This window comes from Stenella coeruleoalba (assembly GCF_951394435.1).
Source record: "Stenella coeruleoalba genome assembly, chromosome: 15".
In the NCBI taxonomy this organism is placed as follows: Eukaryota; Metazoa; Chordata; class Mammalia; order Artiodactyla; family Delphinidae; genus Stenella; species Stenella coeruleoalba.
In genome coordinates this window covers 72,160,058-72,181,944 of record NC_137161.1, presented here as the reverse complement: position 1 = coordinate 72,181,944, position 21,887 = coordinate 72,160,058, and the positions used below count along the sequence as shown (strand labels likewise).

General features: G+C 48.8%; 1 protein-coding gene and 2 pseudogenes across 4 annotated transcripts; 1 reads left to right on the top strand and 2 right to left on the bottom strand.

The window, feature by feature from the left end:
• Nucleotides 1–58: 58 nt before the first annotated feature.
• On the bottom strand, nt 59–895 carry LOC307197614 (sesquipedalian-1-like; annotated as a pseudogene). The gene has a single exon. The product of its transcript is annotated as a sesquipedalian-1-like (transcript).
• Nucleotides 896–1,684: 789 nt separating this feature from the next.
• CD2BP2 (CD2 cytoplasmic tail binding protein 2) lies at nt 1,685–6,243 on the top strand. 2 transcript variants are annotated; one of them, XM_079944939.1, is made up of 7 exons: nt 1,685–1,747; nt 2,281–2,384; nt 2,611–2,743; nt 2,871–3,028; nt 3,113–3,548; nt 3,630–3,736; nt 3,824–6,243. In XM_079944939.1, the coding sequence occupies exons 2-7, from the start codon at nt 2,307–2,309 to the stop codon at nt 3,932–3,934; spliced, it is 1,023 nt and encodes a 340-aa protein (XP_079801065.1). In that variant the 5' UTR covers nt 1,685–1,747; nt 2,281–2,306; the 3' UTR covers nt 3,935–6,243. The 2 variants fall into 2 exon arrangements, with proteins under 2 accessions (XP_079801065.1, XP_079801066.1); XM_079944940.1 differs by lacking the exon at nt 1,685–1,747 and adding an exon at nt 1,768–1,931.
• A 7,527-nt stretch (nt 6,244–13,770) lies between these two features.
• On the bottom strand, nt 13,771–14,172 carry LOC307198831 (large ribosomal subunit protein uL1-like; annotated as a pseudogene). Its single transcript has one exon. The product of its transcript is annotated as a large ribosomal subunit protein uL1-like (transcript).
• Between the last annotated feature and the right edge of the window lie 7,715 nt (nt 14,173–21,887).

Below are 21,887 nucleotides of genomic sequence, written 5' to 3'. Positions count from 1 at the left end.
TCTTGAAGCAATCGGCTGGTCTCCTGGTCTCGGCAGGTAGGTACCTTTTGGCCTTTGGTCTATTAGTCACTCATCAACAGACAGTGGTTGAGCTCCCACTCCACCTCTGCCTGGGATCCACTGCCTCCGTTGTCACTGGCCTCCTGGAGCTGTCTGTGCGCCGCCTGCAGCACCCGGATCTCCTTCCCAGAGTGCTCGTGCATCTCCTGCAAGCTGGAGAGGGTACTGCCCTCTCTGTACTGTGGGGAGCCACAGTCCTCTGGGGGTGAGCTGGTCTCTTGTCCAGCTGCCTGGCACAGCTCCTGGTGCTGGGCCTCCAGAGAGCGTAGCAGCACAGCCAGGCTCCCAGCTTCTCCTGATTTTCTGCTGCCGGCTTGTAGGCCTGCCCACCTTCTACCCCTGGGGTCAGGATGGTAAAGGCGTAGGGTTCTGTGGCCCCAAGGCGTGGCTTCACTGGCAGTTCTCTAAAAGGATGAGGCTCAGGGGTGTGTGGGTCAGCCTGGTACCAGTTCCAGGTAGAAGAGGAGGTTTCCCCGGAGGATGAACCAGCGGTGCTGGTAGCTGGTATTTCTGGCCCCCTTCTTTAGCAGGATGCCTTCCCGGTCCAGAGCCTGTGTTCTGTAGCCACGGAAGAAACTGAGCACAGACTTGTGCAGTTTCATGGTAGTCCATCCTGGGAGGAAACCCTAGGGGCAGGAGAAAGGAGGGGTGGACCATCTGGTATCCTAGGGACCCCAGCTGCCCCCAGTGCCCTCCTCTGGCTCCAGTAGGCTCTTTCTGGGCCCAGCCTTGGCCTACTGGGATTCAGACTCTGAGTATCCTCAAGAGGTAGAGGTCTTATACCCTGAGCACTGGGACCTACTCCCACTTTCCAACCCCAGCTCTGCCCCTTGGGACAGAGTACAAAACCTGGGCAGGGGCTGCTGGGCTGGGGTCCTGTTTTGGCGGGGGTGGGGGGCACGGGTATCCACTACTGCCCTTTTCCAGGCGTACCTGAGATGAGGGCACAAGGGACCTCTGGCCTCGGTACTGGGCACAGGTGCCACTGCCACCTCTCCTATTATGGCTTTTCCCACCTCAGAAACCAGGAAATTGCCCAGGTGGTAGGCGTGGGGTAAATGACTTCCCCTGGATCCTAAAAGGAGCTGGGCTGGGAAAATGCCCCAGGAGAACCGAGCAACCCCTCTGGGACAAGAGCAAGGCCGCACCTCGAACTAGGAGAGGGCGGACAACGGAACGCTGAGAGTAGGAAGGCAGGATCTCTAATGAGATGATGAAAGGCGCAGAGCCAGCCCTGGAGAAAACGAGACCCAACCGGGGAAAGGGAAACAAGGGCAGGGACCCAGCGGCCCTGCTGGGATTTTGCCCCTCCATCGTGACTCTGGGCGCCCCTTTAGGTAAAGCGCGCTCCGCTTTCTCCCCAGAGCCTCTACTGCTGTAGGAGGGAATTGAGACCACTTCCGGCCATCCCTCTCGTCCGATCAGGGTCTAGGCGTTCATACGTGCCCTCTGCTCGCCATCGTCGCCCCACACGTCTCACGTCACTTCTGGGAGGGGGTGTCTTTCCCCGCTCAGCGCGTACTTCCGCCCTCTCCGTCAGTTAGTCCTCTAACACGAGTGAAGCCACTTCCGGCCTTCCCCGGCGCCTTCCGCAGTTCTCTTCCGGGTGGTGGCGGGCGGGTGACCCGGATGTAGTCCTGGCGAAAACCAGTCTCCCTGGATTCCCCCGCCTTTCCTGGGTCTTTAGGTGAGCGCGCGCCGGCGGGGTTGCTGGAGTCCTCGTGGCTCTGCTGCCACTCTGATTTGTACACAGCCCAGGACAGTTGGGGGTCACCCCACGGAGTCGGGAGTTCGGCGCAGGGAGGAGCGGGGCTGCCAGGGTGCCAGGTCCTGGGTTCGCCGAGGCCCCGCTGGCTGCGAGGAAGCTGGAGGTGGTTGAGCGGGTGTCTGCTCGCGGAGCAACGTCGCGCCCAGGACTGCGGGGGCCGGGAATGGTGGTGGTCACGCGGGGGAGCCCGTCTCAAGGGGGGGTGCCCGTGGGGAGCTCCTCCGCGCGTCCACCTCTCCATCCCCGCTCCAGCAGCTCTTTCGGATGCCAGACCAAGTCCTGGGGGCCTCTTGGCTGCCAGCTCCCCTTTCGGCCCCTGATTCTGTGCTCCCTCCCCTCCCAAACTGGATCCAGTACCGACTAAGGGAAAGATATGTCGTGCGGGAGATCCTCTCGCGGTGAGTATTCTCCTCACCCAGTTCCTTTAATCTGCACCCTTTTCCTCGGCTCAGCTTGAGAAAGGCTCCTCTGTCCAGTCATGCCAAAGAGGAAAGTGACCTTCCAAGGCGTGGGAGATGAGGATGATGAGGATGAAATCAGTCCCCCCAAGAAAAAGGTGAGGGGGCCAGATTCCTGCATTCTGGGGAGGAGTGATGGGAGGAAAAAAAGCTAGAAGCCAAGAGAGAAATCTGGAGGGATAAAGAAAAGGTGGAAAGGGCTAGCTTTTCTATGTGCTCTGAGAAATGGGTTTGCAGGATTTTCAGTTTGAGTCTAGATCCTAGAGTATTTTGAGTAATAGCCAGTAACCTGCATCTCTCTCGATTTCTGACTGCTGCCCACAGTTGGTGGACCCTGTGGCTGGGGCAGGAGGTCCTGGGAGCCGCTTCAAAGGCAAACACTCTTTGGACAGCGATGAGGAGGATGATGATGAAGGGTCCAGCAAATATGACATCCTGGCCTCAGAAGATGTAGAAGGTGAGCTATAGCCAAGAACTGACTTTCTGCTGGAGGACCAAATAGGGGTTTCTGAGGTCACAGAGCACAGGAGACTCCTGTCTCATTTTTGCATTCCTAGCATGGGACGCCTGTGTCTTTGGTGCAGGTCAGGAAGCAGCCACACTCCCCAGTGAGGGAGGTGTGCGGATCACACCCTTCAACCTGCAGGAAGAGATGGAGGAAGGCCACTTTGATGCTGATGGCAACTATTTCCTGAACCGGGAAGCTCAGATCCGAGACAGCTGGCTGGACAACATTGATTGGGTGAGGGCCAGAGGTGGACGTGGCTGGGCCTGGGCCTTGCTGGCAGTTTGTCAGAAACAAAACCTTCCCATTTTCACGTTGCAGGTAAAGATCAGGGAGCGGCCGCCCAATCAGCGGCCGCCGTCAGACTCAGAGGAGGAGGACAGCTTGGGCCAGACACCAATGAGCGCCCAAGCCCTCCTGGAGGGCCTTCTGGAGCTGATGTTGCCAAGAGAGACAGTGGCTGGGGCACTGAGGCGCCTGGGAGCCCGAGGAGGAGGCAAAGGGGGCAGCAAGGGGCCTGGGCGGCCCAGTTCCCCCCAGCGCCTGGACCGGCTCTCCGGGTTGGCTGACCAGATGGTGGCTCGGGGCAACCTCGGAGTGTATCAGGAGACAAGGGAACGATTGGCCATGCGGCTGAAGGGGTTGGGGTGCCAGACCCAGGGACCCCGTGACCCCACAGCCCCACCCTCCCTGGACATGTTTGCTGAGGAAGTGGCGGAGGGGGAGCTGGAGACCCCAACCCCTGCCCAGAGAGGAGGTAAGATTGAAGGGCAGAGGAGGGATGTTGTGGGCAGGGGCAGGCCCCTTGAGGTCCAGATGGCTCTGCCTGTTATTTTAGACGCAGAGTCGCCCGGAGATGGTCTGGCCGACGTGATGTGGGAATATAAGTGGGAGAACACAGGGGATGCTGAGCTGTATGGACCCTTCTCCAGCACCCAGATGCAGGTAAAATCCTTTCTTCTTCACTTTGCCTCTTCTCTCTCTCCCCCCACCCCATTAGTCCTCCCCCAGCTCTGCCCTCTCTTCTTGCAGACCTGGGTGAATGAAGGCTATTTCCCGGACGGTGTGTATTGCCGGAAGATGGACACCCCCGGTGGACAGTTCTACAATTCCAAACGGATTGATTTTGACCTCTACACCTGAGCCTACTGAGGGCCGAGTTTGGTGGCCCCTTCTTTCCTGGATTCTGCGGAGGAGGCCCCAGCTGCCTTAGGCAGTGAGGATATCGGGGGCCACTTTTCAGTCAACTTCCTTTCCCCAATAAAAGCCTTTAGTTGTGTATTAGGGCCTTGGCTGGGCTGATGGCCAGAAGTTGGGAACGTTTTCCAGACCCCTTTGGACTTGCTTTGGCCCTTGAGTGTTTCCTTTCATGAAGTTCCTCCTTGGGAGTTTGTCTCTGGTCCCTTGAACCACTTCGCCTTTGTTTACCAGTCCTCGGGGCAGAGCTGGGCCTGTCAGGTGTCTTGTGGCCTCCCAACCTGACTTTGTTCACCATCTAAAAATCTCTCCACTCACATGCCGTTCTCCAGAGTTCTCTGGCAATTCTTGTTTTGCTGTTTTTAGGTCTTTGGCTTTTAGGACCTAAGATGCTCTGCTTTTCAGCCAGTGCAGGACAGAGCCCCAGAAGTGGAGACTTTAGGCCTGGAAAGGCTGGGACATCTGTTGGGAGTGAGCAGGAAAGCTGATACTCACTGGCTCCCCACTGCCTCAGACTTCTTAGAAGTGGATAGAAACGGCCTCTTAGGTAAAGTCTAGACTCAATGTTGGCACTTGAAGGACCTTTCAAGGCCACCTGGGCCAGTCATGCTTTGTACAGGCACAGAGGTGGGCAGTGTCTCACTGGAGGTTACACAGCACATCAGAGGGCGGGCCCAGACCCAGTGGGCTCCCTTCGAAGACCTTTCCTGGCACCAGGGCTTTTCTGTCTGGCCTTGGAAGCCCTGTGGCTTACGTTTTCTGGGCTTCCACAATGTGTCTGACACTGGTTAGTGCCTTGAGGGAACTGAGAGAACTGGGCTGGTCACCTCCCAGGAATTCAGAGTCAGGGGGAGGGATTGGGAGGAAGACTGATATGCATAATTGTATAGTCTGAACCAAACACCTTCCGCCTCCCACCGGTGCTGCCTTATGCTCTTCTCACTCACACCAGTTAGTTCTCTACCTTGGCTCTGTTGGAGTTTTATGGGGAGCTGTAACATCACTCCGCAGAGATTCTGAATGAATCGATCTAGGTAATGGCCTGGTGTTTGGGGCTTTAAAAAGCTCCCAGGTGTTTCCCACATGCAGCCAGGTGGAAAACCACTGGGCCTGACTCCAGGACTGAGGTTACACCTGGGGAAAGGGGCCGTTTCGTGGACCCTGCTGTGGTGGAGCTGAGCATGGGTGTGGCCGGGGCTCTGGTGGAGTCTGTTACCTATGGGAGAGTCAAGCACCAGAGCCGTGGGGGCAGATGGGAGGGTGGAAGGAGTCAGGCTTGGAACCAGGAAAGGCTGGAGGGGCGGCATGGGGATACTTGATGCTCTAGTGAGGCACCCAACTTATATAATAATTAGCTACTATAATAACTAGGCCCATTCTAGTGCTAGCCCAGACCTGGATTTCATTGACTTTAAGATGCCTTCAATTGTAAGATGTCTTACTTTATGTGTCAGTTAGAAAGAAAAGCCTGCGCATTGCAGTTGTAAGATGTCATTGGTTCAGAGCTGCCTCCTGATTTCAGAAATGTTCCAAAGTGAAAAACAGATGTCTTAGGACCAGTGAAATACAGTGTTCACGTTTATATCCCCAGTGACCGACTCATGGGAGGTACTTAGTGTTTGGTGAATAGATGGAAGCTATGGGGGGCAGTTCCCCTGGATGTCCCAAAGGCACCCCGGGCTCCACAATCCAAAGCTGATCTCACCTTCCCCACCCGTACAGCCTCCTGTGTTCACCTCCCTGAAGACATCATGTGTAGGCAGAATAATGGCCCCCAGAGATGGCCACTTGTGAATATATGACTATATGGCAAAAGGGACCTTGAAATGTGCTTATGTTAATGACTGAGATGGGGAGATTATTCTGGATTATTGAGGTGGGCCTAGTGTAACCACAAGGGTCCTATTACATGAAAGGGACTGAGGCGGGTCAAAGTGAGAGGGAGATGAAGATGTTATACCCACGGCTGGGTTTGAAGATGGAAGAAGGGGCCATGTACCGAGGAATGCAGCAGCCTATAGAAGCTGGAAGAGGCAAGAAAACGGGTTCTTCCCAGAGTCTCCACAAAGAAATGCAGCCCCACTGTGGGTTTTAGCCCAGTGAAAACCATTTTGGACTTTTGACCTCTTCTAGAACTAATAAAATCGTGTTGTTTTAAGTTGTTAAGTTTGGGGTCACTTGTTATAGCCTCAATAGGAAACTAACACTCCATCCAGCTGAATGCCTCTCCTTCATGAGCATCAGTAAATTCTCTCTACCTCCGGCATGTCCCTGTTTCAAGCCCCTATCAACACTTAACTCCCTTGCCTTTAAAAAAACAAACTGTGTACATATTTATGTGTGTGTACATATATAAAAATGTATATAAAAATACATATTTTTATATAAGCTTTGTATATCTTACAGTAGTTTTGTAGATTAACAAAATTTCCAAAAATAGTACAGAGTTCACCCAGCTTCCCCTATTGTTAACATCTTTCAGTAGTACGTTTGTTACAGCCAAGGTACCAATGACCTTGCTATTTTTAAACAGCTTTATTGAGATAGAATCCACCCGTTTAAAGTACCATTGTTTTTAGTACATTCACAGGGTTGTGCAACCATTGCTACAATCTCATTTTAGAACATTTTTCTCTAAAAGAAACCCCACCTGTCAGCAGTTCCTCCCTATTCTTCTCCATCCCCCCTCACCCTCCAGTCCCTGCCAACCTCTAATCTACTTCCTGTCCCGGTAGATTTGCCTATTCTGGACATTTCCTACAAATGGAATCATACCGTACATGGTCTGTGTTTTCTGTGTCTGCTGCTTCTCCTTAGCATGTTTTCAAGATTCACCCATGTAATGTGTAACAGTACTTTATTCTTTTTTATTGTTGACTAACATTCAATTGTATGGACAGATTACCGCTCACTAAATCTCACACTTTATTTATATTTTACTAGCTTTTCCCTAATGCCTCTCTTCTGTTTCAGTGTCCCGATCTGGGACACTGCAGGACATTTAGCTGTCATGTCTCCTTAGCGTCCTCTGTCCTCAGACTTGTTTTCACTGACCTTGACCAGTTTGAGGAGTGCTGGCTAGGTATTTTGTCAAATTCCTAAAGTTTGGGCTTGTCTGGTATTACCCCCATGATTAGATTTGGGTTATGGGTTTGGGGGAGGAAGACAACAGAAGTGAAGTCCCTTGCCTTTCACCGAAACTTTTTTTTTTTTTACAGGCATCACTTTTTTTTTAAAATTTATCTTTGGCTGTGTTGGGTCTTCGTTGCTGTGCGCGGGCTTTCTCTAGATGCGGCGAGCGGGGGCTCCTCTTGGTTGTGCGCGGGCTTCTCGTTGCGGTGGCTTCTCTTGTGGAGCATGGGCTCTAGGCACATGGGCTTCAGTAGTTGTGGCTCGTGGGCTCTAGAGCGCAGGTTCAGTAGTTGTGGCTCACGGGCTTAGTTGCTCCACGGCATGTGGGATCTTCCCGGACCAGGGCTCGAACCCGTGTTCCCTGCATTGGCAGGTGGGTCCTTAACCACGGCGCCACCAGGGAAGCCCCTCACTGAAACTTTTAAAGGCTCCGCATTGCCCTCAAAGTTCGAAAGCTTGAAGCTGATAGGTTTTCCGTGGCCTGGCCTAAGCCAGCCCCTCCGCCTCCACAGCTGCCTTTGCTTTCCTTCCTCCCGGCCTCCCCTGACACCAGGCTGTAGGCTCCGGCCTGCTCCCAGAACAGGACAAATAACTCACTTCTCCAGGCCTGGCCAGTGATGCCCTTCTCTCTTCTCAGACTCTCCAGGGAGACCAGTGACTATGTCTGTCGTGCCTTAGCTCTAGGCCTCCTTTTCCTAAAGGCTTCCTGACTCCCACTCCCACTTCCCAGGTTGGTCAGCATTTCTTCCACAGCGCCCAGTAGCACAGACGTCTGATGCAACACCCAGAGCGGTTTTTCCTGGCCTGTCTTCACCAGTTAGCCTGAGACAGGGAATCAGTGCTGATGAATGAATAAGGAATGAGCCATTTCTTTCCCCCTCCTGTGTGTCAGGGGGACAGCGCCTTCCTGAGCCAGACTGGGGAAGTGGGAACCTGTGGGGCTGTTTGTTGCCCCAGAGGGGGTGAGGTGTGACCTGGATGGGCAGTGTACAGGTGTCTAGACCCAAGCGTCCCCCAGAGGGGCAGGATGGAGGGGTCTTTAGGGTCATTCTAACTCCTGGGGGTGTCACTGACCCATGGGCAAATTTATAGGAGGGGTTCAAGGTCAAACCCTTGACACCTGCAGGTGTCATCACTGCATCTGGGACACCAGACCCTCTGAAATGCAGCCTCTTGGCTTTGGCAGGCCATTTTCCAGAAGAGTAGCGAGAGTGGGGGAGGGTGAGTCTAGACACTCCTGGTGGAGGGCTGGGGTATCACTCTGCCCTGGGCATCTGGTGGGGCTCTGGGGGAGACAAGGACTGGGAAAGAGCCCAAAAGGGGTTAAGATTAATGAAGAATCAGCATCCACAAAGCCTGAGGAGTTTGGGCACCTTCACACCTTTGACACACCTGCCACCCCTTCCAGACCCGCCTGGCTGGCTGGAAGTCTCACTGCACAGTCACTGAACCCCAAGCTCCCAGGCAGTGGGGAGACCTGAACCTGGCAGCTTGCCTTCCACTCTGCTTCCAGCCAGAACCAAGCTGGAGCCCTGGAGATGCCAAGCTCTTTCTGGTGCTGAGACCCGAGAGGAATTCCTCTCAAGGGTGGATTGATTGATTGATTGATTGATTGATTTATACATACATACATACATACATACATACATACCTTGCGGCTTGCAGGATCTTAGCTCCCTGACGAGGAACTGAACCCATGTCCTCATCAGTGGAAAACGTGGAGTCCTAACCACTGGACCGCCAGGGAATTCCCTCAAGGGTGGATTTAGTAGCAGATGTTTTGCGCAGGATTCCAGGGTGGATAATGTTCCTTCAAGTCAGTAGCCATTTCTGAACTCCCTGTGGAGGCTGGGCTGTCCCTGGTCCTTTTCGGCCATTCCCCAAGTTCAATGATACACTTTCATTGTGGTGGGTTCACCACTTCCCAGACCAGCTTCAACCTCCTCCCGGGGGAGCTTCCCAGCACACATCTCCAGCTGGCTGGCTGGGGGCTGCTGCTGCCCTGTCCTCTAGGAGGCTTGTCTGGCTCAGCCTGCCCTGTAGGTAAGACCCCACCTCCCTGTGTAAATACTGCTCGTGACAAGTGTGTAAAACCTAGCTGCAGACGCTGATGCTGAGATTTGCTTGGGCAGCTTCTGGTTTTCCTGTTCTGATGCTATCATCCTTGTTGTTACTTTCCTGTTCTCCACCCACTACCCCACATATCTCTACCCAGAGTATCTCTGAAGCTCTCGGTGGCATCAGGCCCTGCGGCTCCCACGCCCTATTTTGGACACATTTCTCTGTCTCAGCCTCTTCACACTCCCTTGGACACAATGTGGGCTTTTGCCCTCTGGCCTAAGGGCGCTGCTGCCTCTTACCTGACCCAGACTTCTGAGGCTAAACCCATCTCTACTTGATAAGAGTTTTTTCCGGTCGTGTGGGGTGAGATAGGGGTAGAGGATTAAGAGGTACAAACTACTATGTATAAAATAAGTAAGCTAGTGGTTAAGAATCTGCCTGCCAATGCAGGCGACACAGGTTCGAGCCCTGGTCCGGGAAGATCCCACATGCCGCAGAGCAACTAAGCCCGTGCACCACAACTACTGAAGCCCGCGTGCCACAAGTACTGAAGCCCGCGCGCCTAGAGCCCGTGCTCTGCAACAAGAGAAGCCACCACAATGAGAAGCCTGCGCACCGCAACGAAGAGTAGCCCCCGCTGACTGCAACTAGAGAAAGCTGCGCGCAGCAACAAAGACCCAACGCAGTCAAAAATAAATAAATAAATTTTAAAAAATAAGTAAGCTGCAGGATGTATTGTACAGCACAGGGAATATAGCCAATATTTTATAATAACTTTAAATGGAGTAAATCTATAAAAGTTTTGAATCACTATAAGGTACGCCTGAAACTAATATCATATTGTAAATCAACTATACCCCAATTAAAAAAATAAAGTGACAGGCTGGTACTCAGATCCTCTTATTCTATTTTTTTTTTTTTTTTTTTGGCCATGCTGCGAGGCTTGTAGGATCTTAGTTCCCCAACCAGGGATTGAATCCAGGCCCTCGGCAGTGAGAGTGTGGCGTCCTAACCACTGCACCGCCAGGGAATTCCTGACATTCCTTAAGTATCTAAATAAGTTAGGAATATTATGTTTAATCTTCCCGACTACCTACTATTTAGTTACATATTTTCCCCATCTTGCTGATGCGAAAAATGAGGCTTAGAGAGATGAAGTAAACTGACCTGCCCAATATGGCAAAGTCTGAAAATGGTAGAGCCAGGATTTGAACCCAGGCCTGTGTGATCCTAAAGTCCAGACAGAATTTTTGGTGAGCTGTCTGTTCCAATTTATGGCCTATTTTTAAATTGGGTCTTCTTCTTGAGTTGTGAGACCTTCATATATCTCAGATACAAGGGCTTTGTCAGATACATATTTTGCAAATATTATCTCTCAGTCCATAGCTTTTCATTTCATTTTTAAAAATCAGTATCTTTTGAAGAACAACAAATTTTTAATTTTGATGAGTTCAATTTGTAATTTTTTTTCTTTTATAGTTTGTGCTTTTTGTGTCCTATTTAAGAAATCTTCATCAAACCCGGGGTAACTAAGATTTTCTATGTTTTCCTCTAGAAGCTTTATAGTTTTAGCTTTAACATTTGGGTTTATGATACATTCGACTTAGCTTTTGTATATGAGTCATTTCGGTTTTTTTTTTTGCATATGGCTATCCAATTGTTTCAGCACCATTTATTGAGAATATTCTCCTTTCCCCCATCGTATTGCCCTGCCACCTTTGCTAAACATCAATTGACCACATATGTGTTCATCTTTTTCTGAATTATTTATTTAATTTCATTAATTTATATGTTTATCTCTACACCAAAACCATGTCTTGTTAACTGTAGCTGTATAGTGAGTCTTGACATCATGTAATGTACTTCCTCTTTTTTCTTTTTAAAAATTGTTTTGGCTAGTCTATGTCTTTGGCTTTCTATATAAATTTTAGAATCAGCTTGTCAGTTTCTCAAAAACCTTGTTGGGATTAGACTGGGATAGTGTTAAGTCATGTAGAATTGATATCTATTTCTTCCTAATAATATTTATTGATATTATTGAGTTCTTCCTTAAATATTTGGTAGAATTTACCAGTGGAGCCATCTGTGCCTGGAGTTTTCTTTGTAGGAAAGTTTTTTTCCTTTCCTGAATATTTCCATTTATTACCTTCAGTTTATGGGGAATGTGAAGGAATTCAACTGACTTTACAATGTCACCAGGAGAGAAATGCTGGAAACCTGAGGGTGAATCCTTTATGCTTCCAAATATTTTGAAAGTTGGCTTATGTAGAGACAAAAACAACAACAACAACAGCAAAACCACACCCCAAAACCCTCCAAACCAATAAATTTTGTATGATGAAAGAGTATTTCTGGGAATGAAAAAGAAAAAACTCTGCCTTTCAATGCCTAGAGGTCTGTGCTAGTTTTTGTTGTTGGTGTTGTTGTTTTGCGGTACGCGGGCCTCTCACTGTTGTGGCCTCTCCCGTTGCAGAGCACAAGCTCCAGACGCGCAGGCTCAGCGGCCATGGCTCACGGGCCCAGCCGCTCCGCGGCATGTGGGATCTTCCCAGACCAGGGCACGAACCCGTGTCCCTTACATTGGCAGGCGGACTCTCAGCCACCGCGCCACCAGGGAAGCCCAGTCTGTGAAGTTTTGAAGATAAAGCTTTTATTTTAGGCACAGTGCTCAAATTGATTTCATAGGAAGGTTTAACTACAAATTGTTTCATTAATTATGTAAGTCTAATTCAAGTTTTCTTTTTTTTTTTATATGTATTTATTTATTTAGGCTGCGCCGGACCTTAGTTGCGGCATGCAAACTCTTAGTTGCAGCATGCGTGTGGGATCTAGTTCCCTGACGAGGGATCGAACCCAGGCCCCCTGCAATGGGAGCACAGAGTCTTACCCACTGGATCACCAGGGCAGTCCCCAAGTTTTCTATTCTTGAGTGAGCTTTGGTAGTTTATTATTTTTAAGGAATGTTTCCATTTCATCTATGTGGTTGAATTTACTGGCACAAAGTCATGTATGGAATTGCTTTCTTTCTTTCTTTTTCTTTTTTCTTTTTTTTGCTGTGCCTCTTGTGGGATCTTAGTTACCTGACCAGAGATTGAACCCAGGCCCTCGGCAGTGAGAGAGTAGAGTCCTAACCAATGGACCACCAGGGAATTCCCTGGAATTGCTTTCTTAATTTCATTTTTGAATTGTTTGTTGCACTTTGCATAAGTCATTCTACTACCTCTGATCTCCATTGTTTCAGATGCAAAGTCGGCGTATATCAGTATTGATGCTTCCCTACACATGATGAGTCTTTTGTATTTGCTGCTTTTATGATTTTTCTTGTTGTCTTCCAACAGTTTGGCTATAATGTGTCTGACCGTGGATCTTTTTGTATGTATCCTACATGGTATTCATTGAGTTTCTCAGATGTGTAGATTATTTTTTCATCACATTTGGGAAGTTTTTGGCTATCGTGTCATTTTTTCCCCTTTTCCCTGGTAAAGTACTTAATATTACTAGTTTCTATGAAGACATATTCCATGAGCAAAGTGATTAAGATTTTGGTTTCTTAGTCAGATAGTCCTGGGTTTGAATTCCAGCTTTGCTACTTATTAGTGGAAGACAAGTCACTTCATTGCTTTGTGTCTAGGTTTTTGTTTACCGGTTTATTATACAGAATACTATAGAGGATATAGATGAACACCCAGATGAAGAAGTACATAGGGCAGCGTCTGGAAGGGTCCTGAGCACAGGAGATTCTGTCCCCATGAAACTGGATGTGCCACCCTCCCAGTATGTAGATACGTTCACCAACTGGGAATCTCTGCCATTGTTTCTTCAAATATTTTTTCCCGCCCTTTTCTCTTTTTCCCTTCCTGTTGGGACTCCTACTATGCTTATGTTGGGACACCTGTTGTTCCATAGATAACTGAGCAAAGACTTATTTTTTCAAAAATATATTTATTGGGCTTCCCTGGTGGTGCAGTGGTTGGGAGTCCGCCTGTGGATACAGGGGGCATGGATTCGTGCCCCGGTCCGGGGGGAATCCCACATGCCGCAGAGCGGCTGGGCCTGTGGGCCATGGCCGCTGGGCCTGTGCATCCGGAGCCTGTGCTCCACAGTGGGAGAGGCCACAGCAGTGAGAGGCCCACGTACCACACACACACACAAAATATATATATATATATATATATATATATATATATATATATTTAATTTATTTATTTTGTCTGCTCCAGATCTTCATTGTGGTGCACAGGATCTTTAGTTGCGGCATGCGGACTTCTTAGTTGTGGCATGCAGGTGGGATCTAGTTCCCCGACCAGGGATAAAACCAGGGCCCCCTGCATTGGGAACACAGCGTCCTACGCACTGGACCACCAGGGAAGTCCCACGACTCATTTTTATTTGCCTTTTCCCTCTATGTTCTTCAGATTGAATAGTTTCTACTGACCCATCTTCAAGTTCACTGATTCTATCATCTGTCATCTTAAATCTGCTGCTGAGTCCCTTTAGTGAATATTTCACTTCAGTTATTATTGTTACTCTCAACTCCAGAATTCCTTTTTTTTTTTAAATGATGGGAGTATGGTTTATTGAGCTGCACCTTAGTACAGGCGCTGGGGCTCGCCCGTGGTGCTCTTAATGTACAAAGCCCGGCTGTTCTGCCAAGTTTTCTTGAGCAATGACACCGGGAAGTTGACAGCTGATTGTATGTTGTACACAAGCTCATCATCTTTCACCTTCATGTGGCCAACAGCCACGGCCAGACACAGTACCTTCTTTATCTGGAACTTGATCATGGACTTCACTTCATCAACTTTGGCCACCATGTTCTCATTGTGGGTCAGTTAGGAAGGGAACTTGCCAGACTTATTCAGGCCTGGGCCCAGGATTCATGGGATCCGCTTGATCAGAGACTCTGAAGCCAAAAACGCATCATACTTTTTGGCCAGCTTCTTGACCAGTTTCTTATTCTTGTTGAGTTTCTTCGGCACCTTGATGTCCATTTCCAGAAGTTTTTCATCATTCCAACAGACATTCTGTACCCTAACTAATAAACTCCCCATTCCTTTCTCCCTCCAGTCCCTGATAATCTCTATTTTTTCTGTTTCTATGAATTTGCCTATTCTAGGTACCTCATATAAGTGGAATCATACAATATTTGTCCTTTTGTGTCCAGTTTATTTCACTTAACATACTATTTTGAAGGTTCATCCATGTTGTAGCATGTATCAGAACTTTTCTGTAAAAAAAAAACACATGATTTCTACCCCCTTATCAAGATGATCTATTTTTGATTCATTGTTGTTACACTTTTCTTTGAATCTTTGTTTTGCTGTCACACTTCTTTGTTTAGTTCTTTGAACATATTTATAATAGCTACTTCAAAGCCTTGGTCTATTAAATACAACATCTGGGGGCATTCAGAGACAACATCTACTGATTACTTTTTTCCCCTGAGTTTAGACTGGATTCTGATGCCCCCTAAAGGTTATTGTTGTCATGGTATGTTTGTTTGTTTAATAATTGGCCTAGGCAAAATCTGTGAAATCTGCCTCCTTCATGGTGTGTGGTCACTGACCTTTCTACCCTGTTTTTATTTTTTTAATTAATTAATTATTTATTTTTGGCTGCGTTGGGTCTTCATTGTGGCACGCGGGCTTTTCATTGCAGTGGCTTCTCTTGTTGCGGAGCACAGGCTCTAGGCACATGGGCTTCAGTAGTTGTGGCACATGGGCTTAGTTGCTCCACAGCATGTGGGATCTTCCTGGACCAGGGCTCGAACCTGTGTCCCCTGCATCGGCAGGCGGATTCTTAGCCACTGCACTACCAGGGAAGTCCCTACCATGTTTTAAAAAATCCTTTTTTTTTTTTTAATTTTAAAGTTTGGGTTCCTAGGTAGACCTCTGTGTCAGTGTAGCTTAATGGTCAGCCAATTATTGGATGGAGGTTGTACTCAGTTACTTTGCGTCAGTGAGAATTCTGCCTCTGCCAATGGATCTGTGTGTGGGTAGGAGAGCACAAAGTTCCCGTTGTTTTCAAGTTGGCCCCAGCCTTACTTTCCACTGAGCCCTTCTGAGTCTTCTCTGTACATGTAGCCTCAGGGTTAGCCAAGCGTGTAAGGGTGGAGCGGGCCCTCTGCCCTCTGCGGCAAAGCACACAGCCTCAGCTAGGAGCATGCTTGCCTCGTCCACAGCCACAGCGCCAGGCTCTTCACTTGCATGCCACACATTTAGCTACTTATATCGGCAACGTCGCTTGGCATGGGCATCGTCTGGGTCTCTAAATCCAATGAGTCCCCTTCAGCAGTGAAGCCACTGGTCCTCAAGACCTGCCCCACCTTGGCAGAACCTATCAAGCTGGGAAGGGGGCACGATGGAGCAACCCCAAGCAAGAACACCACAGACTCTCACTGTTCTAACTCAGAGTTGAACAGTTTTCAACCCAATTTGCTTCTTGGATTGGGGTATGCCTTTGGTCGATCTCAGAGCCCTGAAGTAGCTGTTTTGTCTAGTTTGCCCAGATTTACAGTTACTTTTGGAGAGAGGATTTGCTGACCTCCTCACTCAACCATAGGTGGAAATCTCCTCCTCCTTATTTTGGGGCAGGGGTAGCTGTGCCACACAGCATGCGGGATCTTAGTTCCCTGAACGAACCCGTGCCCCCTGCAGTAGAAGCGCGGAGTCCTAACCACTGGACCACCGGGAATTCCCGGAAATCTCCTCCTTTAAATATTTTGAACTTTGTTGTGGTAAACAGTTATGTTACTTGGCCAAGCAGTTCCGGGGAGTCTTAATGCCTTGGAAACAGTTTGATTCTTTCAAGACTTGCTTTTACAATTTGTTAGGACCAGAATAGCCTTTAGTCTAGGGTTAATTTGGCCCCCATGCTGAGGCAATGCCCTTCTGAATCCTCTACAAGATGCCCATGTGTTTGGAGGTCTTTTCACTCTCCCCAGTGGGACCAGCAGCTACTCCCACTCCGCATGAGCCCTGGGGATTTTCTCCCCTGCTCAGTACTCAGCTGAAGTCTCATGGCAACCCTCTGCCAGGGTCCAGAGTTCCCTCTTGGTACAGTTCCCTCCTCCATTACTCTGCCCTGTGAATTCTGATGGCCATGGCCTCCGCAAATTCTCAATGTCTCCTCCTCAACTCAGGGAGACTGCTGGAGTCTATTTGTGTGCTTTCTGTGCTCTCTTCCTGTGCTTTCTGGGAATTCTCTCCCAGAGAAGAATAAACTAGGGCACAGAGCTCACCGTCCTGCACTGCCTGTTGTCCAGTGTCTGAAAATCCTAGATTTTGGGTGGCTCTTTACTTGTTTAAGATAGGTAGGTATAGTGGGCAGCCCCCACTACTCCATTGTGGTCAGAACCCCAGTCAGGCTCTCTTATTACACTATGCTGCACCCCAGCCCAGCCCCACCTTGTACCCCAGTATTAGTGGCAGAAGAGGCAGTAAACAGCAGCTTCTGGTTTTCTACAAATGTCTCCAAAGTTCTCCATGGAAGTCAGCAGGAGGGCCCATTCTCTGTGTTCATGAGCACCCATGCAATGTGGGTGAGAGGCAGACATGGGGGAGCAGGGTGGTGGAAGGACCCAGGCCTTGAATGTCATGACCATGGGCTTTTCACTGAATTCAGGTAAGGCTGCTCATTGCTCAAGAGTCCAATACTTAGAGACAAGTGTTGCGTAAAAGGTAAGATAGCTTTATTGAGGAAGCCAACAATCCTGGGGAGAAGGTGGACTCATGTCCCAAAGAACCACTCCCCATTCCCCAAGTTTTGCTTGGAGAGTATATAGGGAAATGAGGAAGGGGCTACATGCTGAGGAGAGGGTTGCAGGGTGCATGATCAGTTCGTGGACATTTTTCTGATTTGTTGATGGTGAGGTAACCAGGAGTCAACATCATCAACCTTCTGCTTCCAGCCGGTCTGGGGTCAAATTTCTTGGGGCAACATACAGTTAACTTCTTCCACCTGGTATCTGCAAAAGAGCTCAAAATATTATCTATAGCCCTTGAGGAGGAACTAAAGGTCCTTGACTTTGTTTAATGCCTAAACTATTATTATTTTGTCTTGCTTGACTATTTTCCTTTGTTTCTGCATTTTCTCATTTCTCTGACTAAATTTATTCTTTGGAGCTTGGGGAAGGCCAGAAGGCTAAAGTTTTTCTATAGGAAAAAGGCAGGCACAGGATGGGCAAGGGGCAGGGAGCTGTCCTGGGAAGACCCCATAGGGTCCTGCTCAGTTACAGGCTCCCTGAGGTCCTTCTGCCACCAGCTATTCTGGGATTCATGAGGAGGCAGGACATGTAACATCTACCTGAAACCCACAGGAGGTTTGTTTTCTGGGGAGCAGACTTTGCTCTGAAGTTGTCTTGGTGATAATAATAATAGCCTACATTCATTAAGTACTAATAATGTGCATTTAGGCACTAGGCTTAATTGTACATACATTAGTCCTCATGATAACACGGGGGCAGGGTGCACTATTGCTCTTCAGGTGTGCAGACCTATCAGTAGCAGGAATGTGGGCCCTTCTGGAGTTTCCTGAAGGAGTAGCCAGAGTGCCTGGTGTGGGGGTTACTGGAGGGATTTCTTGGACCAGTGGCTCTTTTTTAATTTTTCTTTTTTGGCCACGCCGTGCAGCATGCAGGATCTTATTTCCCCAGCCAGGGATCAAACCCGCACCCTCCTGCAGTGGAAGCATGCAGTCTCAACCACTGGACCACCAGGGAAGTCCTGGGCCAGTGGCTCTTTACGTAGAGGTACAGAACTATTCCAGTATCTTAACAATTGGAGAGCTGCACCAGTGTGTGCCGACTCAACTTTTGTGGGGAATCTCAGGAAGCCACTGGTGTTTGCAAGTTCTAACATGAGCAGTAAATGGCAGGGCACCAGCATGACACTGCCCAGGGTGCCATTACTGTCAAGGCTGCCTGTGGATCCCAGGCCTGCCACAGAATAGGAAGCTTGGCAGGTTTGTTATCGCCTGTCCTAACAAGGCCCTCAGGCCTGTGTTTACTGCTCACAGCACATCCCCCGCCCCACATGCCAGTCACAGTGAGTTGTTTCCAGCAGCTTCTACACCACAGGCTCCTTATTGCCTCCAGGCCTTTGCTAAAGCTCTTACCTCTTCTTGGAGTTCTCTACCCTCTTCTCTCTGTCTGGTTCACTTCTACTATTCATCCTTCAGGTACAGTGAATGTATCACTTCCTCCAGGACGCCTTCCTTGATCCTCAGGTTTGAGTAGGGGCTTCTGTTATGTGGTCTCATAGGTCTGTGCTTCCCCTTCGTAACTCTTGTCAATGGCTGCAGTAAGTTCCATGAAAACCAGAAACCCTGCAGAGCCCGTGTACCTCCAGCACTGAGTGCCATGCCTGGCACACAGTAGGTGCTCAATAAATATTCATTGAAAAGGGTTTTGAAGAGTGGTCTGAGATGGAGGCCAGGCCGGCTTATAACCCAACAGTCTCAGCAGATAGATAACAGTCCAAGGGAGGAAACTGAGACCTGGGGGTCCAAGGGACCATGAAAAATTGAGAATTGGGATTTTGTTTATCCATGCGTTAGTTGATAGACATGTAGGTTGTTTCCACTTTTTGGCAATTAGAAATAATGCACATTGTGAACAAGTTTTTGCATACGTATAGGTTTTTATGTTTTCAGTTCTCTTGGGTATATACCCCAAAGTGGGATTGTTGGGTCATATGGTTATAAACGTTTAGTATGTAAAGGAACTGCCAAATTTTTCCAAGGTGGCTGCACTGTTGCATGTTCCCGCCCTCAGTGTACGAGGGTTAAACATTATGTCTTCTTTTTTTTTTAGGAATTCATTTATTGGACTTCCCAGATGGTGCAGTGGTTAAGAATCTGACTGCCAGTGCAGGGGACATGGGTTCGAGCCCTGGTCCAGGAGGATCCCACATGCCGCAGAGCAACTGAGCCCATGCGCCACAACTACTGAGCCCGCACGCCTAGAGCCCATGCTCTGCAGCAAGAGAATCCACCACAATGAAAAGGCCGCGCACCGCAGCAAAGAGTAGCTTCTGCTCACCACAACTAGAGAAAGCCCGCGTGCAGCAACGAAGACCCAACAGAGCCAAAAATAAATAAGTTAATAAATTAAATTTTAAAAGAAAGTACATATGCCAAAAAAAAAAAAAAGAATTTATTTATTTATTTGGTCGTGCCATGCAGCATGTGGGACCTTAGTTCCCTGACCAGGGATCGAACCCATGCCCCCTGCAGTGGAAGTGTGGAGTCTAAACCACTGAACCACCACGTAAGTCCCTAAACATTATGTCTTGAATATCTGTTAGAATAGTTGAAATCAAATGACAGTTTAAACTGGATTCCCAAATATATAAACCAGATAAAAGTGCCTTCGGGGCTTCCCTGGTGGCGCAGTGGTTAAGAATCTGCCTGCCAATGCAGGGGACACGGGTTCGAGCCCTGGTCTGGGAAGATCCCACATGCCGCGGAGCAACTAAGCCCGTGAGCCACAACTACTGAGCCTGCGCGTCTGGAGCCTGTGCTCCACAACAAGAGAGGCCACGACAGTGAGAGGCCCGCGCATCGCGATGAAGAGTGGCCCGCGCTCACCGCAACTGGATAAAGCCCTTGCACAGAAACGAAGACCCAACACAGTCAAAAATAAATATAAATAAATTAATTAATTAAAAAAAAATGGTCCACATCAGAAAAAAAAAAGAAGTGCCTTGGTTCTGACGGATGTGGGGGAAGGTAGGTACCAGTCCAGCCCAACAGGAAACAGAGTCTAACTCAGCTGGTTCTAGAGCAGTGCTGTCCAATAGAATCATCTGTCATGATCAGATTTCTATATCTGCACTGTTCAAAATGGTAGCCACTATCCACATTGGCTACTGAACACTTGAAATGTGTCTAGTGCAATGGAGGAACTGCATTTTAAATTGTGTTTAATTTAATTATTGTAATTTAAATTCAGATACCTACATGTAGCCAGTGGTTATTATATTGGACAGCACAATTCCAGAGGCTTTAATATAGGGACTCCTGGTAGAGATACGTGTTTGGTTAAAGGAAGCTACAAAGAGGACTTCCCTGGTGGTGCAGTGGTTAAGAATCCACCTGCCAATGCAGGGGACACAGGTTCGAGCCCTGGTCTGGGAAGATCCCACATGCCATGGAGCAACTAAGCCCATGAGCCACAAATACTGAGCCTGCGCTCTAGAGCCCGCGAGCCACAACTACTGAGCCCACGTGCTGCAACTACTGAAGCCCACGCCTAGAGCCCGTGCTCCACAAGAGAAGCCACTGCAATGAGAAGCCCGAGCACCAAAACGAAGAGTAGCCCCCGCTCGCCACAACCAGAGAAAGCCCGTGTGCAGCAACAAAGACCCAACGCTGCCAAAGAAAGGAACCTACAAAGAATGTTGCCCCCAAGGACTAAAGGAGAAGAGGAAGAAATAGTGTCGCTGAACCCCAGTGAAAGCTGGAGACATAGAGGAGGAGGTAAAATTCTGATCATCAATTCCAGTGTGTGTGTGTGTGTGTGTGTGTGTGTGTGTGTGTGTGTGTGTGTGGTTTGGGGAGCTCCATGCCAGAAACGGGGACAAAGTTCAAATGTATATTTCTTATTGCAAATCACAATATCACAGGAGGCCAGCTCACAGATGCTATAGACATGGGTAGGGAGATAAAGCCACTGCCAGAGGCGTGATCCGGAGCAGGGAAGAAATGTCTTGACTCTCTTCACTCTCCCTCTGATCTCCAGGCTGTCCTACCTTTAGCTGAACCCAAGTGGGAGCCAGAGGGCAAGGGAGCCTCCAGGGCAGAGAGCAGGGCAGAGAAGGGATCTGGGGAGGGCAGCTGTCAACCAGCCCAGGGTGACAAGCCCCAAAGGACCACCTCTGAACCCCAGGGTGGAACTCTGTCCTAGGTGGGACAAGTCAAACTGAATAAATTCCTGGGGTAGGGGCAGGAGGGAACCCTTGGAAGTCATATGGCTTCCATATTCTTAATGGCTGAGGCATGAGATGAAAAATAAATTAAACTCTGTGCCAGGGCTTGCCGTAAGCTGAGTGACCTCACTGTTATTTTCTTGCTTAACCTTATAACAGTCCTGGAGAGATGAGCACCATTACCTTTAATTTAGGATTGGGATGAGGGCAAGTAGTTGGTGACAACTACTGGTGACATTCTTCCAGACTGGAGGAAGGCTGCAGGGCTGTAATACTGAGTGCTCCACTAATTGTTCTGGGGCTGGGATAGATCTGAAATCATGTCTTAATATTCAATATCTCCAACTTTCATAATCGAGTATTTTGAGTCCTATCACCTCTGGCTTTGCAAAGCACACAGATCTGCCCTGTCTCCGTGTGTGGGAATCCCATCAGACCTTCAGGCCCATCCCTGGACTCCTGATTCTCTAGCTGTTTTCAAAGCTCAGTTGAGAAACAACCGAGGGCTTTGGAACCTGAATGAACACCAGTTAAATCCTCTAAGTGTTCTAAATTATAGCCCTGGCTCAAATTAGATCAAAAGAAGCTTATATAGATGACTCTAAAGGAGTGTTGAAAGATTCGAACTGGGACCTGGGTTTGAATGCAGATTCTACCCCCTTACTAGCCGTGTGATCTTGGGCAAGTCACTTAAACTCTCTGAGCCACCATGGCCCTCTCTGTAACTGCAGTAACACCGATCTCACATGTCAGCTCTGGTCCTCTTCTGTTAATCAACA